At 26.0% G+C, this 17,073-nt stretch overlaps 2 protein-coding genes across 8 annotated transcripts; both read right to left on the bottom strand.

Annotated features, from left to right (window-relative positions):
• Nucleotides 1-384: 384 nt before the first annotated feature.
• LOC122861183 (serine-rich adhesin for platelets-like) lies at nt 385-12,940 on the bottom strand. 7 transcript variants are annotated; one of them, XM_044165400.1, is made up of 10 exons: nt 12,744-12,935; nt 11,117-11,261; nt 10,850-10,978; nt 10,586-10,752; nt 7,220-10,472; nt 5,724-7,136; nt 3,251-5,632; nt 3,029-3,158; nt 2,640-2,956; nt 385-2,473 (listed from the first exon to the last, which is right to left on the bottom strand). In XM_044165400.1, exons 2-10 carry the CDS (start codon nt 11,121-11,123, stop codon nt 2,415-2,417), a joined length of 7,857 nt encoding a protein of 2,618 aa, XP_044021335.1. In that variant the 5' UTR covers nt 11,124-11,261; nt 12,744-12,935; the 3' UTR covers nt 385-2,414. The 7 variants fall into 7 exon arrangements, with proteins under 7 accessions (XP_044021335.1, XP_044021334.1, XP_044021338.1 ...); XM_044165399.1 differs by having other exon boundaries at nt 12,563-12,935; XM_044165403.1 differs by lacking the exon at nt 12,744-12,935 and adding an exon at nt 11,720-11,942.
• Nucleotides 12,941-14,517: 1,577 nt separating this feature from the next.
• On the bottom strand, nt 14,518-16,096 carry LOC122861185 (sulfotransferase 1C4-like). The gene is made up of 6 exons (XM_044165406.1): nt 15,831-16,096; nt 15,655-15,754; nt 15,315-15,513; nt 15,109-15,235; nt 14,930-15,024; nt 14,518-14,862 (listed from the first exon to the last, which is right to left on the bottom strand). Exons 1-6 carry the CDS (start codon nt 15,952-15,954, stop codon nt 14,584-14,586), a joined length of 924 nt encoding a protein of 307 aa, XP_044021341.1. The 5' UTR covers nt 15,955-16,096; the 3' UTR covers nt 14,518-14,583.
• Nucleotides 16,097-17,073: the final 977 nt, after the last annotated feature.

The raw sequence follows: 17,073 nt of genomic DNA on the forward strand, positions 1-17,073 counted from the left end.
AAAAAAAAAAAAAAAAAACAACAACAACAACAGAAACAAGAACAAAGGAAAAATTAATTATTTAATTTTTGAAATTTTGCACTTGATTTTGTTTATATGATCAATAAATCCATTGCTTTTTTTTTTTTTTTCTTTCTTTTTTTTTATGTACAATATTTATCGATTAAATTGAATAAAATATAGAAGCTATATACAATATAATATAATTATTTGATTGTTTTAAAAAATAATTATATACTTAAACAAATAAAAAACAAAGCAAAAAACATTTAGGATCTCATATATAATTTATATTGCTGTATATAGAAAAACAAAGACAAAAATTAAAGAAAACATTGATTAACTTGACTTGATAGTTTTTACATGCTATTTTTTTTATTTTTGTCATATTTTTGTTTTTGCCCGTCAGTGCCTGAAATTGATTAATCAAATTTCTCGTGTAAAAAATCAATTAACAATTTTATATTGTGATGAAGAAAAAAAAAACACGGATATGTGAAATCAACTAAATATTTTCTTAAATTAACGATTGCTTTTCTTTGAATTGTTTGTTGTTGAGCATTTTATAAAAACGCAAATATCAAACGAATTAATATTTTTTTTTTTGGATGGCTATAGCCGATAGTTAAGAACAATTCTTTTATAATGTATAATTTACAATGTTAATGATTTTTTTTTTTGTTTTTTTAAATTTCTTTTTTTATACACAATACAAAACTAGATTCTTGTTGTATATAATTATATTTTTATTTATTTTTAAATTTGATGTGTGCTAGAGAGGAAGATGACAATAAAGATAATTTTACGAATACAATGAAGAATGAAAAAACTAAATGAAAATGACAGTAAAGTTGCACAATGAATTTTCTTTTTGAACTAAGCACTAGAAAAAAAAAAATATTTTTTTTTATCCTTTTTTCAGTTTAATAAAAATTTAAACACATGTGTTTTTTTTTTTCTTTTTTTTTTTTTTCATTTTATATGTACAATAAGAAGTGCTTATTTAATCTTTACAAGAAATTATTTACAAAATATATTTATTCATATATTACTTATCAAATTAACATTGTATTCATTTTGTTTTTAATTTTTTTTTTTTTTTTTTTATATCATTTGTATATTTATGCACAATTTTTTGATGTCAAAAATTTTTTAATTAATTTTATTTTTTCTTCAATATAAATAGAATAAAACATTATTAGTTTTTTTTTTTTTTTTTTATATAAATTATAACCCTAAACCCGACAGACATTTTTTTATTTATCTTTGCTTTTTTCCACATTTAAAGCATCGAGACGAAAGATTTTGTTGAGTTAATTGCAAAACTTATGACATTATTAGTTAATAATTATTGACAGAAAAATATTTACGCACAAGAATATTTTTTTAAATAACAGTCACTTTTTAGAATATAATATATTATGAGGAAAAAAGAAAAAACAAAAATTTATTTTCAATATTATTTAACAACAAAAGTATATATCTATCTATATAAATATACGATTAGATGGATAAACAAATATACTACAAATTGGTATAAACAAAAAAACAGATAGAAATAAATAGACATTTGTGATAAAACGGACAAAATCTTTCGGTAGCAATCTTCAATAGATCACCAGTCATCATGATTGTTTTTTTTTTTTAATCAATTTTTAAAAATCTATTTTTTTTGACAGTTACTTAGACAGTCATGCTCACTTTCATTTTAATTACTAATTTTTTTATACAAATAAAAAAAAATCTATCATGCAATCAAGTAGTTGCACGGCCATAATTATTTTTATTTTCATCTGATTTATAATTTTATATTTTTTTAAATTTAATTTTTTAATTTTATTGCCACGTTTCATATGTATTTTCTCAGAGTATTGAAAAAAGAAAAAAAAAAAACAAATAAATTAAATTAAATGAAAAATACAATTTTTGCATTATTTTATTTTTTTTTTTCTTTTTTAGTTGAACTTGAGTCACGTAATTAAGATTAATATGAAAGAAAAAGAAAATAAAATTAAAAAAAAATATATTTAATGATTATATTTCAAATCTAATTAAATATAAATATATATTTTTTATTTATTATTTTTACATTTCTTTTTCTTCATAGTCTTAATTTGTTTTTTTTTTTCAAATGAATATTAACTTGTGCGTAATTTCATTTGTTTATTATTTATATAATTTTTGGATACTATAACTTTGTTTGAATTTTCTTTAAATTTTAATTGTTTCTTTAAGGTCAAGGGTTTTTTAAAAATAATTATTTTCTTTTTTTTCTAAACACATACGGATATTTACCAGGTGGGGTCCAGCCACATGGCAATTCAATGAACCATCGAGATTTGACATAAAAACCATAAGTATTTGGCCTTGACCTGCGACGGTAGCTAATCACTGTCAAGGTCGCTTCCCGAAGGTCATTTATTTTCTCGTGATATTCGTCTTCGTTTCGCCTGTTCAGCTGTCTCTGCTGTCACTAAAACAACGATTCCACTGTACAATGTTTTTTTTTTTGGTTTATTTATTAAATTTAAAAAAAACTAAAAAAAATAAAAATAAAAGTAAATTTAAAAACACACACATCAATCACTACTGAATTTTATAATTTAAAAAAGATATTAGAATATTTATAAATTACTCACCAGCACCACTTCGTGTTTTTCTTCTATTGACATCTTCCATTGATCTAGATGCACCTCTTGTATTGCTTGCTGGTGTTGCTAATGGTGAAACAGTACTTTGTCTAACTGATCTTCTTGTTGTAACTTCACCAACTGATTCATTACTTGACACTGATGTACCACGTAATCTTTCTTTAACAATTGATAATGCATTAACATTACCTGGTTGTTTTGTTGTTAATAATCTTCCCTCTCTATGGACTCGATTTGAAACATTAAAATTTGATACATTGCTAGAGTTTAATTGACTTCCTGTCACAGGTGTACTCAATGAAGCTCTGAAAAAAATAATTAATTAATTAATTTGTTGAACATTATATTAATTATTAAAATTTATAAATAATTCATACTTTTGATCTTTGAGTTTTGGTGATGAAGCTGCTGTTGTTTCTTCTGTTAGTCTCATTTTATTTTTTGATGATATATCAATGACAGGTTCATCATCTGATGATTCAAAATCAACCAAAAGTGGACCTGGTACTGTTAAAAGATTAAAATTAAAAAAATTAATAATCTAAACTTTTAAATGATTATTAAATATACCTATAAAATAATTATAATAATAAACAAACCTTTTTTTGCTTTGGTCAAAATATTATAAGTTTTTTTTGTTTGCTCTTCTTTACTACCAATATGTTTTTTCATATGACTTCCTTCTTCAACACCCATACAAGCCTTAATAAGTTCAGCAGCATTTTCAGAACATTTTCTTTTTCCTGGTCGTGATTGTGTATCATCAGCAGTACTTGATGCAATTGAACTCTCACTTTCTTGTCTTTTTCTTTTACCAATTTTTAATACAGTTGTACCAGTTGTATTTGGTGATAATTTTGGCATACCAAGTTTTGGACTTGCTTTAGCAAATGGTGATATACTACGTCTTTCTTCATTAATTTTACAACTTGCAGTACCATGTGGACTACATTTTGGTGTTTTAATATCAGGACTATTTAATCTTTGTGATCTCGTTCGTAATGATCTTTTTTCAATATTATCATTTGGTATTTCAATTAATAACTGTTCTAATAATGATTTTTGTGATCTTTTAACATATTCATCAGAATTTATTGGATTTAATCTTTCAACAAAATGTGAATCATCATTATCATCAAGACAAATATCATGACGTCCTTCAAGTTCTTGTTTTCTTCTTCTTTTACGTTTTATATTATCAACTTCAGTTATTTCAATGTCAATATTTTGAGCAGCTGGACTTGGTGTATCATCACGATTTAATACAACTGGATTTGAATATGTATATAATGGTGGTGTTATTCTAATTGGTTGTGGATCATCAGGAATAGGTGATGGAACACTTATTATATCTGTTTCTTTTTCTTTTTTTTCAATAATTGTTGATTTTTTATTTAATTCATCATTTTTTAATTCACGTTTTATTCCAATTTTTGTATTTTTTTTATCTGTATCATCAACATTTATTATTGTTATTGTATCTTCTGTTTTTATAATTTTATCTAGTTTTTTTACTAATCGTTCTTCAGTTTTTATTGTTGGTTCTTTTGTTTTAATTTTTTCATCTACAATATTCATTGCTACTATTAATGTTGGTTTAATTTTTTCTTCTACTGATGATGATTTTTCAACAACTACGTTTGTTGTTATTACTGGTTTAATTTCTTCTTTAATTATTGTTGTTAATGGTTTTATTGTTTCATTTAATGGTAGTTTAGTTGTTTCAACAATTTTTTCTACAGCAGTTGTATCAATTTTTTCTATTATTGGTGATGTTGGTTTAATAACTTCTTTAACAATTGTTGGTTTTTGTTCAACAGTTTCAGTTACAATTGGTGATGAATTTTCATCTGATTCTTTTTTCACAATTGTTGAAGTTTTTACTATTTCTTTTGTTGTAGCTATTGGTGATGATTTAACATTATCTTTTACAGTTGTTGATATTGGTTTGGGCAATTCTTTTTTCGTTACTGACAATTGTTCAGATGTTTCATTTATTGTTGATAAAGTAACAGGCTCAACAATTTTTTTCACCGTTGTTAATGATGGTTTGACTAATTCTTTTTCTTCCACAACTGATGTTGACTCAATTTTTATAATTTCTGTTTTTTTTTCATTTGTCAAATTATCTGAAATTTGCCTCGTATCATTTGGAGTTACTTCAGTCTTTATTTCATTTTTAATATTATCATTGTTTAATGATGGTGGTGTAGTTTCTTTTTCAATTTTTAATTGAATAGGAACTTCAGCTTTAGCTTGTATTTCAATTTCAACTTTTTTTTCTATTGCATCAATTATTTTAGATTCTTTTTCTTCATCAATTATTTCAGGAAGATGATTATTAGCTTTTTGTTTATTATTATCATCTGTAATATCTGCAGCATGAGATACAGAAGAAGAAGAAGAAAGAGGCAGTAGAGGAGGAGGAGACGAAGAAGAAGGTAAACAAGGCGGTAGAGGAGAAGCAGATAATAATGATGATGATAATGACGTTGATGATGATGATGATAATAAAAATGATTCTTTATTTTCCAATTCTTTGGCCTCGAGTTTTATTACTTCGGGCAATTTTTCAGGTGGTTCAATCGTTTTTTTATTGTCATCAATTATTGACGTTGTTAAAGTATCATCATTTTTAATGACTTCTTTTTCTTTAATTTCATAATTTTTATCTGTTTTTATTTCTGTCAATGGCTGCTGAGATTTTACGGGCTCTATTTGTTTTTCGATTTCATTTTGTAGTAAAGATTTATTTGTTTTATTTACAACATTATCATCAGTTTCTTTATAACTCATATCTAATAATTTTCTATCACAAATGACACTTTCAGTCACTATCGTCGCATCTATATTATCAGGAATTATTAATTCATCTGAAGGAGTTATAATGCTTTCTTTTAAAATTGATTGATTTAAATTTTCATTGTCAATTTTTTCTGTAACATCTGATGATACTGGTTCACTGGTTTTGCACTTTGGCTCTGTAATAAATATTTTAAAAAGTTTTAATTTAATTAATTTTAAAAAAATAAATAAATAAAATAGATAAAAAAAATTTAAATTATAACTAACCTGGACTTTTTTCTTCATGACTTTTATTTGTATCAAGAAAATTAGTAACTGGACACAATATTTTTGAATCATAATCACCGGGTTTTAAAATTTCCGAATTAACATTTGAACACATATCACTTGTCGTAGAAGGCACGTTGTTCTTGTTACTTGTGTTTTGTAATGGTAAATCAATTTGTGTTATAATTTTATTAGCAGAAGTTTGACCAACAGATTCAGTAATTGGTCTATGAAGTGGTGATTCACCTTGATTTGGTGATTTTTCACTTAAAGCGTCCATTGACTCAATACCAGAGTCTTCACCACCACCAGAGTCTTTACCACCATTACCAACATTACTATTACTAACTCTCGAATCACTTGTTGAATCAATTCCAATTGTTTCAATTAATTTAACACATGTATGTTTTACACCAACAATATCACTTATATTTTCACTTTTTTCATCACTCGTTAAATTACAATCTTTATTTGAAATTAATGTATCTACACGTGTTTTTTTATTACTATCAATTGAACTTGATATTGGTAAATTTTGTACTGATGTTTTTAACATATTATTATCGGTTTTTTGTTCATTTTTTGTTGTTATATTTGTTGTTCTATCAACTACTGTTTTAATATCATGATTTTGTACAATTTTTTTATTATGGCTTGAATTATCAATTTTATGTTTTAAAATTTCAGTCTTAGGCAAATTATTATTTTTAATTTTTTGCAAAACTTGAGCTTTTGTTGTTGTTATTATTGTTGTTTTTCCATCATTATCAATTTTAGTTTTAATTGGAATTAATTTATTTATTATTTGTATATTTTTTGATGATAATTCATTTATATTTTGAATTGTTAATTTATTATCAGTTTTAACAGATATTTGATTAACTAATGATAATGATTTTTTAATTGTTGTTATTGGTGGTGTTGTTGTTGTTGTATTTTCATTATCACAAGTATTTGAATTTATTGTTATACCAGTTGTTGATTGTTGTAGTGTTGTTGTATCTGTATTTTGAGATTCTGTTGAGTGAAAATCTTTTTCATCTACTAAACTCAATCTACGACGTTTTTCTTGATTTAATATATCTTTACGTACACCATTTACTTCGGTAACACGTAATGATGATGATGACGATGATGTTGATGTATTTATTGTATTAGATTTTTCTAATGTTGTTGATTTACCAATATCACTATCACTTGTACGACGTACTTCAACTTTTTTATTTAATATACTTGAATCATTTGAATGTGATTCGGATTTTTTAATTGGTTGAACTGGTTCACCTTTATAACCCAACTTTCTCCATTTAATTTGATTGTCTAAAATTCTACCACCAGACAATAAATTTTGTTCACGATGCATACCTTCACCTGATTCTGATTTCTTTTTTGAATCTCTTCTTTTCGTTTTACCTGTAATTAAATATAACAAAAAAATTAATTAATTAATCAAACAATCAATCAATCAATAATAATAATAAAAATATAAATATTACCTCCACCAATTTTATGCTCGTTTATATGATTTTGTATTTCAGTCTCAACTGGTGGTTGTTTTTGTATTAAAGATGTTACTACTTGGCTATTTGGTATCTGTGATATTGTTCCAGACTTTTGTTGTTTTAAAGGCGAAGGTATTCTACTATTCAATGGAATATCATCAACATCACTTGGTTTACTTGATGATGGTTTCATTACAATACCTAATCTTGTTCCATCTACCACTGTATTTTCTTGTTTTAAGGCATTTGATTTACTCACAATTCCTTGGGTTGAATTATGAATTTTTCCACTATTACTACCACTGCTGCTACTACTACTACTAGAACTACTACTACTGCTACTACTGCTACTAGAACTACTACTGCTACTGCTGCTGCTACTACTAGAACTACTAGAACTACTACTACTATTACTGTTACCACCACCACCACCACTTGCACTATTAACAATTGAATTAACAAGTAAATTTTTACTTGTTGTTGAACTAGCAACAATCATATTAATTGTTTTCTTTTGTAATAATTTATTACCATCAGTTATTTCTTTTATTTTTTTCAATTTTCCACGTCTTTTTATATTTCCCGGATTTGCTGGATTAACATCATCATCTCTTATATTTTTCTTTTCTTTTTTTCTAATATGTACAACTGATGCATTTCTACCTCTTAATGATATATGAAGTGGTGGTACTCTTGGTTCATCACCACCACTACCACCACCACCACTATTATTACCACCAATTGTTGTCATACCAGTTGTTGTAATACCACTTGCACTACAATTACCACCACCAATATTACTATTATTATTATTACCACCATCACTATTACCACCAACAAAACCACTACTAGCACCAGTACCACCAATACCTGCAGTAACACCACCACTACCACTAATTTGTTGTGTAAAAATTTTATTAATTGTTTTATCAGCTTTTCTAATTTGTGGTGTATTTACAAATGAAACATCAACTTTGTATGCTGATGGTATTGGCTCTGATTTTTCTAATTTTAAACGTAATTTAATTTTTTCACCAGGCATTGGACTATCTCTTGATGTTTTAATATTTCTATGCTTTAAGCTTCCCTCGCTGCCCGTCGATTTTCCTGTTGTTTCCGAATCTGATTGATCGGTATTTGTTGTGTCATTACGCCTTGAGATATTACTGTCGGCATCATCGTCTGAGAATATTGAGTTTGATCGATCATTGGACGGCGAGGGAAATGAAAAAAAATCATCCTGATTATCAACAGCACTTTCTGGCTCTGAATCAGAACTTTCACTTGGCATTGGTTCTAAATGTCCTGTCAATGGATTTATTAAAAATTGACGCACTTTACCTCTTGATGTATATTCAGGTTCACGTTTTTCTTCTTCTTCTTTTTTAATATCTTGTATTGTTTTATCATTTTTCGATAAACTATTTGATAATAATAAATTATTATCAATTGTTGTTGTTGATGAAGATGATGATGATGTTGCTGTTGTTGTTGTTGTTGTTGCTGTCATTGTTGTTGTTGATATTGTATTTGTTGTTAAAATATTATTATTAGTACGTTGAAAGGCACCTGGAAGGGATTGACTGGGCATTTTTTGTGGAATAGAACTACTACTGCTGCTGTTATTACTACAACTATTACTACTATTACTACTACTACTACTACTGCTATTTGGATTCCAGTTGGTCCCATTTGCACTTGTTGATGAACCTTGATAATTTCTACTCAGCATATTCTGACTTTGACCATATCGAAAGTCATTACTCTGGCTTGTATTAACATTTATATTTTTCACTTGATTATGATGAAGTTGTTGTTGCACATTTAATGTAGGTGATTGTTGTTGCTGTTGTTGTTGTTGTTGTTGCTGCTGCTGTTGTTGTTGCTGGTATTGCTGCTGCTGTTGCTGTTGTTGTGGTAATTGGGTATTTTGTGATGTTCCTTGTCGAGGATAAGGCGGTGGTGTTGAAGTTCTTTGATTATTTAAATATCCTAATCTTTGTTGTGCAACAGTTAATGTTGTTGCAATTGTTTGTGTATTACTAGGATTATTTGTAACAATTTGTGAACTTGATTGTGAAACATTTTGCGTTTGTAATGTTAATATTTGTTGTTGCTGTTGCTGTTGTTGTTGTTGTTGTTGCTGCTGCTGTTGTGGTTGCTGTTGTTGAATTAAAATTTGTTGACGTTGATTTTGTGTTCTAATTTGTGTTTGTCCATTTATTGGCGTCCTTTGATTTTGTACAGATAATTCTCTTGGTCTATATGATATTTCATTTCTAACTGGGAATTTTTGTACTTGTTGAACTTGTGAATTTCCTTGTGGAAGTGTTGAAGGTTGATTAACATTAACAGTTGCAAATGCTGATTGTATTGTTGTACCACCAATTAAATCTTCAGTACGTATTGCATCTAAATTTGGTGGTGAATCAATTGAATTTAATGTATCTTTCCTTCTTGCATTAGGTTTTTTAGTTGGTTTAATACGATTTAATATATTATTATCAACAATTGATGGTGGTTGCATTTTTTGGCCAGATACATTTTGATGTGTATTACCACCATCATTTTGTAATAAATTAACAAGTAATGGACTTGATAATGCAACTTGATTACCAACTGGTGTGCTTGTTGATGGCATTGATATATTGTTTGATGTTTTATATTGTTGTATTGTTGTTGCTGCTGTCGTTGTAGTTGTTGTTGATGATGATGATGATGATGATGATAATATTGATTGTGATGTTTCTGTACTTGGATAAGGCGGTGGTGGTTGTGTATGTTTAAATTGTCCTGTATTTTTAGCAGTACTTGATTGTGTTTCTCTACTATGAATTGTTTGGGCAGCATGTGCCATACTTGTAAATGGAAATCTTGCATTTGTTGATTGTTGATTTATTGATATACCAGAAGTATTTGTTTGTGGTTGAATTTGTTTTGTTAAAAATGAAGGTATTGGATCACAGTCTGTTGGAGCAACCACATTTGGTGAACGAAATTGCGGATTTTTATCATTTGTTTGATCTGATGACGTTGATAATTGTGATGTTAATGATGAATTTATTATACTATTAAGAGGATTACTTGGTCCTGGATTACCAAGACCTATTGTATCACTATTATCACTTGATGATGCACCATTTGATGTATCACGTGTTGATTTTTGACCCTCTTGTGTGGGCCCAGTATGAAGTACAATTTCTTGTGCTTCACCGCCAAATCGACCAGCGATTCTTAATGATATCACCTTTGTAAAAATATATAATTTATTAATTTCATCATTTAACTCAAATTTAAAAATTAAAAATTATTAATAAAAAACAATCATTACTGTCTTGATCAAATAAATTGAATATTTACCTGATCTCCTTCTACTTGAACTGATAAAATACCAAGTTGTGTGAGTGTTGGTGAACCTTCGCTTGCCAATTCTCTTAATCTTAATGCAGCTTCTCGAGGTATTGAAAATGTCACTCGCACTGAATTCCATGGTTCTACTTTGTTTACTTTTAATCCTTCACCTTTTTCTATTTAAATAAAAACAAAACAAATATAAACAATAACATTAACACCATTCAAACGTCAAAAAAAAATGTTGAATTAAATTAAAATATAATTAAGTACCTTTTGATAGTAAATATTTTAAACGATCAACAATGACCTTGAACTTGTGTGGAAATTCTGGATCACCTAAATCACCTTCACAGGTTACCACCGTCTCAATAAGATCACCATCACTATCTGCCGCCATGACTGCATCAAAATAATCATCATGAAACAAAAACACCAAAAAAAAAAACCCACCAAGTTAATTAATTCAATTGATGGTCATTATTTTTTTTTTATTTTTTTATAATATGTACACAATATTTATTTGAACCAATATCTTACCAATCATTGATCACATAACTACCCGGGGAGCCTGGGGACGTCACAGGGTATAAATTTAATTGTTTTCCCTGATGGAATATCTGTCCACTGGTCCCAAGCCGACAGTCCCAAACTCCACAGGCTATACTCTCAAATTATTCGTTCTCTATATTCAAAAAAAATTATAAAACTCACATTAAAATCTTTGTATCACTGATAACACAAACTTTATTATTTTATTACACTTTATAACTCCACAAAACACATCCCAAGTATACAAGTCAAAAAAAATAAAATAAAATGTCGAACATACAGGTCAACAAAGAGAGACCCTTGCATGTTACAAGCAAAAGAAAAACAAAAAAAAAAATCAACAAAAAAAAAAAAGAAAAAATTAATTTAAAACAATTAACTAACCAACAATACACTCTTTTCTAAACAAATGCATAAAAACACTATAATTAAAATAAATAAATAATCCAACTGTACACAAATAAAAATATAATAATAAAGTCAACAAAAACAATCAAAAAAAAAAAATGATAAAAACACTGATTAAAAAACGCCAGAAAACTCTAGGTTATATTTAATGCCAATATTCCAGTAAATAATTCCGAAAATTACCGATAAATGTCCAGGAAAAAACGAGAATGTTTTAAAAAATATAAATAAATTTTAGCCAAAATAATTCAAAAAAATAAAATAGTTAATATAAAAAAATGAATAAAATAAATAGAATAAAAATTAAAGGGGTGATAAAATAAATAATAAAAAAAAAATAAAACTATAATAACAATAACAATTGTTGAATTTTAATATGATATATTGAGAAATTAACAGTTTGGGGACGGACCAGTAAGGCGGCTTCGTTTCCAGCGACACTATATGACGTTAAAAGAGGGAGGGGGGGGATTGATCAGAGAAAAAGGGGAAAATTATAAAATATTTTTAATAAAAAAATAAGGTTATACATTTGATGTAATGCAAATGCATTAATATATTGCAATAAAAAAATTAATAATACATAAAAATAATAATAAAGTTATAAGAAAACAATAAAATATTATATTGTTATATGTAAATATAATAAATAATAATTGTTGGACATTGGGGGGCCACCATTTTGTAAGTCGGGGGAGGTGAACGTGAAGTGGGCTCAAGCATGCTCACGAATCACGATTGCTCCGTCAACTTCACAATACATTGCCTCAATCTACTCCAATTTTAATTCATTGAAAATTCAAATACACCTAAATAATTCCATAAAAATTATCAACTTTTTTTCAAAAAAATAATCACCAAAATATCAAGTACAAACACATACACAAACACACACACATAAAAAAAAAAAAAAAACTCAATCGAAAAAAAAAAAAAAAATGATTAAAAAAAATAAAAATAAATAAATATAGATGACATATTTGTGTTATCCTATGAATTAGGAGTAAAGATAATATGAAAATTTACCCCATTTCATTTTTGTTTTTTGTTTTATATTTTGATAAATAATTATATTTCAATTTTTTATAAATTTTTTTTCTTTTTTTTGCTCTTAATACACACACACATACACAAACTAACACATCGACACTTTGGGATTGCGGGGTATTGCTAACTCGTTCTTCATCCGTTTATTATTAATCCTTACGTTTGTCTGTTAACACGACACTTTGACACTTGTGTTATCCAATTAATTGAATGTAAAATAGTTAATCCATACACAATACACACTTTGTTTTGATAGTCACTAAAAAACTTGTCATAATCGGCAGTATAAAGGGACAAGTCATAAAACGCCATGAACAATAACAAGAAGTCGCCATTTGCAATGCACAAAATTGACATGCGCAAATCAATCGCGCGGGGCACGCTGGGGTACGGTTATGCGACATCTAGTGATAATTAATAATACTATTTAACCTCTATTATAATTATTTTTTTTTTTACAATAATTATTATATTGTTAATATAATTATTAATAACAATTGAGTGTTAATAAACAATCGAAAAATTTTATCGAAAAATCATTTCTATTATAAAGCTTTTCGATTGTTAAAATAATATTTTATATTTTTTATGTTTTATTAATATTAGATTGGATAATTGTTGATAATTTAATTTTTGAATTAAATTTATTTAACATAAGAATTTAATTGTTATTGTTTATTCAATTTGATGATAGGTAAAATAATTTTTTGAAGGTGATTTTTAAAAAAAAACAAGTAAACAATCCAAATGTCGTTGAAGAATTTGTATTTTATATTAATTAATATTTAGCTATTTGTTATGATTCCTCAACAATATACAACTTAATTATCTATTTCATCTCTACATGATAAAGTTGTTGTATAAGATTGAAATATTTGTTTTTGTTTTTCATTTCTTTTTTAAATTGGACAAGACTGCATAAGACCAGCTTCATTCATGATTTTGAGTTGCTTTTCAGCATCATAAGTTCTATGAAAATAAACAAACAAAAAAACATATTAAAATTAGAATAATGTTATATTTTAAAAATGAAGTTATTTAAATAATTGATCAATAAAATTATTTACGCGTAGAATTCATCATGACGACGTTTTCGTGGATCACAATATAAAAGTTTGAAAGCCAATCCAGCAGAACAACTGCTTAACACAGCACCCACAAGATGAAATTTAATATTTCTAGCAAGAAAACCTCTCAACACTGGTTTTGGAATAGGTCCTGATGTCATCTGAAACAAGGTCATAATAAAAATATTATTTTACATTGAATAATTACTTGAATAACAATTTCTTTTTGAACAATCAATTTTTAACAATACATAAACATTATCATTGTCATAATTTAAATGAATCATTAGAATATCCAAAATTATATCTAACCAAAAAAAGTAAATGACAAATGGTTACATAATATATTTGTAAACTGATATAAATTATATATTTAAAAACCACTCGGTTGGATAATAATTAATTAATTTACCTTGATATCAGTATTTGCTCCAACTTTTGGTGAAAATAATTATGACCCTGGGCCGTTTACGAAAGTGTATTTGACGAATGTCGATGTAATATTTTTTTTTTTTTTTTTTTTATTATTATTTTAGAGGGATGTACACGAAGTATGGAGCAAATGATTTTTTTTTTTTTTTAATAAAAAAAAATAATTGTAATCTAGCTTACCGACTTAATAAAATGGCCGCATATAATGACCGCGACAAATTTGAATTCAAAAATACACTGTAACTTTATTTATCTTGAAAATATTTTTTAGATGATTTTTATTATTTAAATTACAAAAAAAAACTATTGTTATTTATTATTAATAATTATTCATTATGATTTTGTTCTTGAACAAGTAACAATAAATTGTGTAAAATAATTTTTCATTTATTTATTTATTTATTTATTTATTTATTTAATTAATTGATACATGCCTTTGTCATTCAAACTTGTGGGCTACATTTTATATTAATAATAATGATTCCATAGACGTGCGGTTATTTAAATAACTGAAAAAGTAAGATCACTATCTTTAAGATTTTCAGCAATCCACTCGTCAATTTCAGCTTCTACTTCAGGTGGTATTTGTTCTTTCCATCCACCGACTAATCCTTTTCCGATAAAAACACTTTTTACTTTGCTAAATCCTTTTAAATCATTGACCATTTTATTTTTACGAAAATTATCAATATCAAGATGATTTGCCAGCTCATCAATATCTTTTTCCGTATATTTTTTTCCCAAAAAATCAGCAACTTTATTAATAGTACCACGTAAATCCTGAAAAAAAATTTATTTTTTAAATTTCATACATTATTTATAAGTGTCAATTAAAATTATCACTAACTGCTCGCAATTCCTCGAAGAACAAAAATAATAAATTAGGATGATCTTTCAAAGCCCAGGCCTCTTTAACATGTTCAAAATATGGAGTATATGGAACTGTAAATAAAAATAATTATTAATCCTTATTGATATACTTATTAAATATATTTATTGTATATTATACATTGTAATTTATCATACTCAGATTATTTTTAAAAAAATTCCAATAACGAGTAATGTCACCATGAAAGAACGGTTTATCTCCAGAAGTTTCAAAATGATAACCAGAGACAAGTCTATCTTTTGGATTTCTTGCAATATAAACTATCTGTTAATGAAAAAATTTAATTATTTATATATATTTATTAAATTGCTAAAATATTATTTAAAAAATAAAATTAAATTACCTTGCAACCACTGTCAAGTATGTCTCCATGAAGACTCAATGGAACATGTGTTTTAAATAGTCTTGGTGATGGCAATGTTGAAAAAAATTCATATGAAGTTTTATTATCATCACACTTTATAAGTTTAAATTTTTTATTATCATTTTGATCTTGAATAACAACTTCAGCACCTTTCCACATTTTTGGATACAAACTTGCTCTAAAAAATTATTATTATTATTATTATTACATCATCAAACTCGAAAAAAAAAAAAAAAAAAACCAACAATAATTATATTTTTAAAAAAAAACTTTATTATAAATCTTATAAGTCTTATACTTATATTTTTTTTGAACTCACACAACTTCTGGAAATCTATTAAACAAATTGAATTTTTTTGCTGTTTCATAGTCCAAATTATTTTGAAGAAGCCAAATCATTTCTTGAGTAACAGTTGTTCCTAAATATATTTTTTTAAAACTCAATTATTATTTACCTATTATTCAATAATAAAATTTATAAAAAATTAATTTTACCTGATCTTGTATTAGTGACAACCCAAACATCATCAGGACGTGTTTTAAAGTTATAAAAACCTTCACCCTGTTCCATCCATGGTGCTTTTAAACAATATTTAGTTTTTTTACCAGCCCATACCATCTTTTTGTAAGGTGAATTGAAAGCTGGACTTAGCAGTTTTTCGTCAATATATTCACATGTTAATTCATCGATGTTAGTTTGATTTATTAAATTATTAATAAAATTATTAAACTAAATCAAATTAATATTTATATACTCGTAAATATCCGCATATCTACAGAATGATAAGACTAATACAATAATCTTATATCTGATAAATAAATTCAATATCATTTTGTAAGATTAATATCTTTTTTTTATCATTGTCTTTATCATTGATTTTATGAACAGGTATTTCTCTGACACTTGACGAGATTAAAAAACAAAAAAGGACATTTGTTTTTTTATTTTTATTTTTGTCATTGTGTTATAAATTTAAGCTGATATTGAATTGAATAAATTTTGTCGTTTATCTGACGTTTTTTTTTTATCTCTATTGTTTTTTTTTTTTTCTTTTTTTTATCGTTATAATTGAGCAAAGTTTGTACTCTTTAACATATAAAAGGAGGGGAATTAATGAGCTTATTGATAAATATTGAACGTTTTGGTCGTCAGTGCAACACAGTAAAATTATATTATTTTATTATTAACAAAGTATTTTATTTAACAATTATTTAAATTTTTATGATTTCATTCAATATGTCGAACGGATTATCCAACAATATTCAGGCTTCTTCTAATGAGGTTTGTTTTTTATTTTTATTTTATACATCTATATATTCATGACACAGACCTTGTTATAAAAAATAAATAGTAAAGAAATTATTACAATAAGTTATCTATTTTAATAAAATTATAAATTAAATATTGAAAAAATAAAATAAAATAAAATTGAATAGAAAATAAATTTATATATAGGTAAATAATTACATAGAGACAAAAATATATAAAATACGTAATACTTTTTTTTTTTTACGACTCAGGTAACTCATTTGTATAACAATAATTATTGATAACATATCTATTCGATTAACGGTGTATTTTCAACATTTGTTTTCAATAACTTTACATCGAAAAATAACGTTGAATTTAATTACAATTTATATATATATTCTCATATAAAAAAATTTAAAAAAGTACTTATACTTAATAAAATTTGATTAACAAAATAACAATTAATATTTGATCAAAAAATAAATT

Source organism: Aphidius gifuensis, linkage group LG1 (genome assembly GCF_014905175.1).
Source record: "Aphidius gifuensis isolate YNYX2018 linkage group LG1, ASM1490517v1, whole genome shotgun sequence".
Taxonomy (NCBI): domain Eukaryota; kingdom Metazoa; phylum Arthropoda; class Insecta; order Hymenoptera; family Braconidae; genus Aphidius; species Aphidius gifuensis.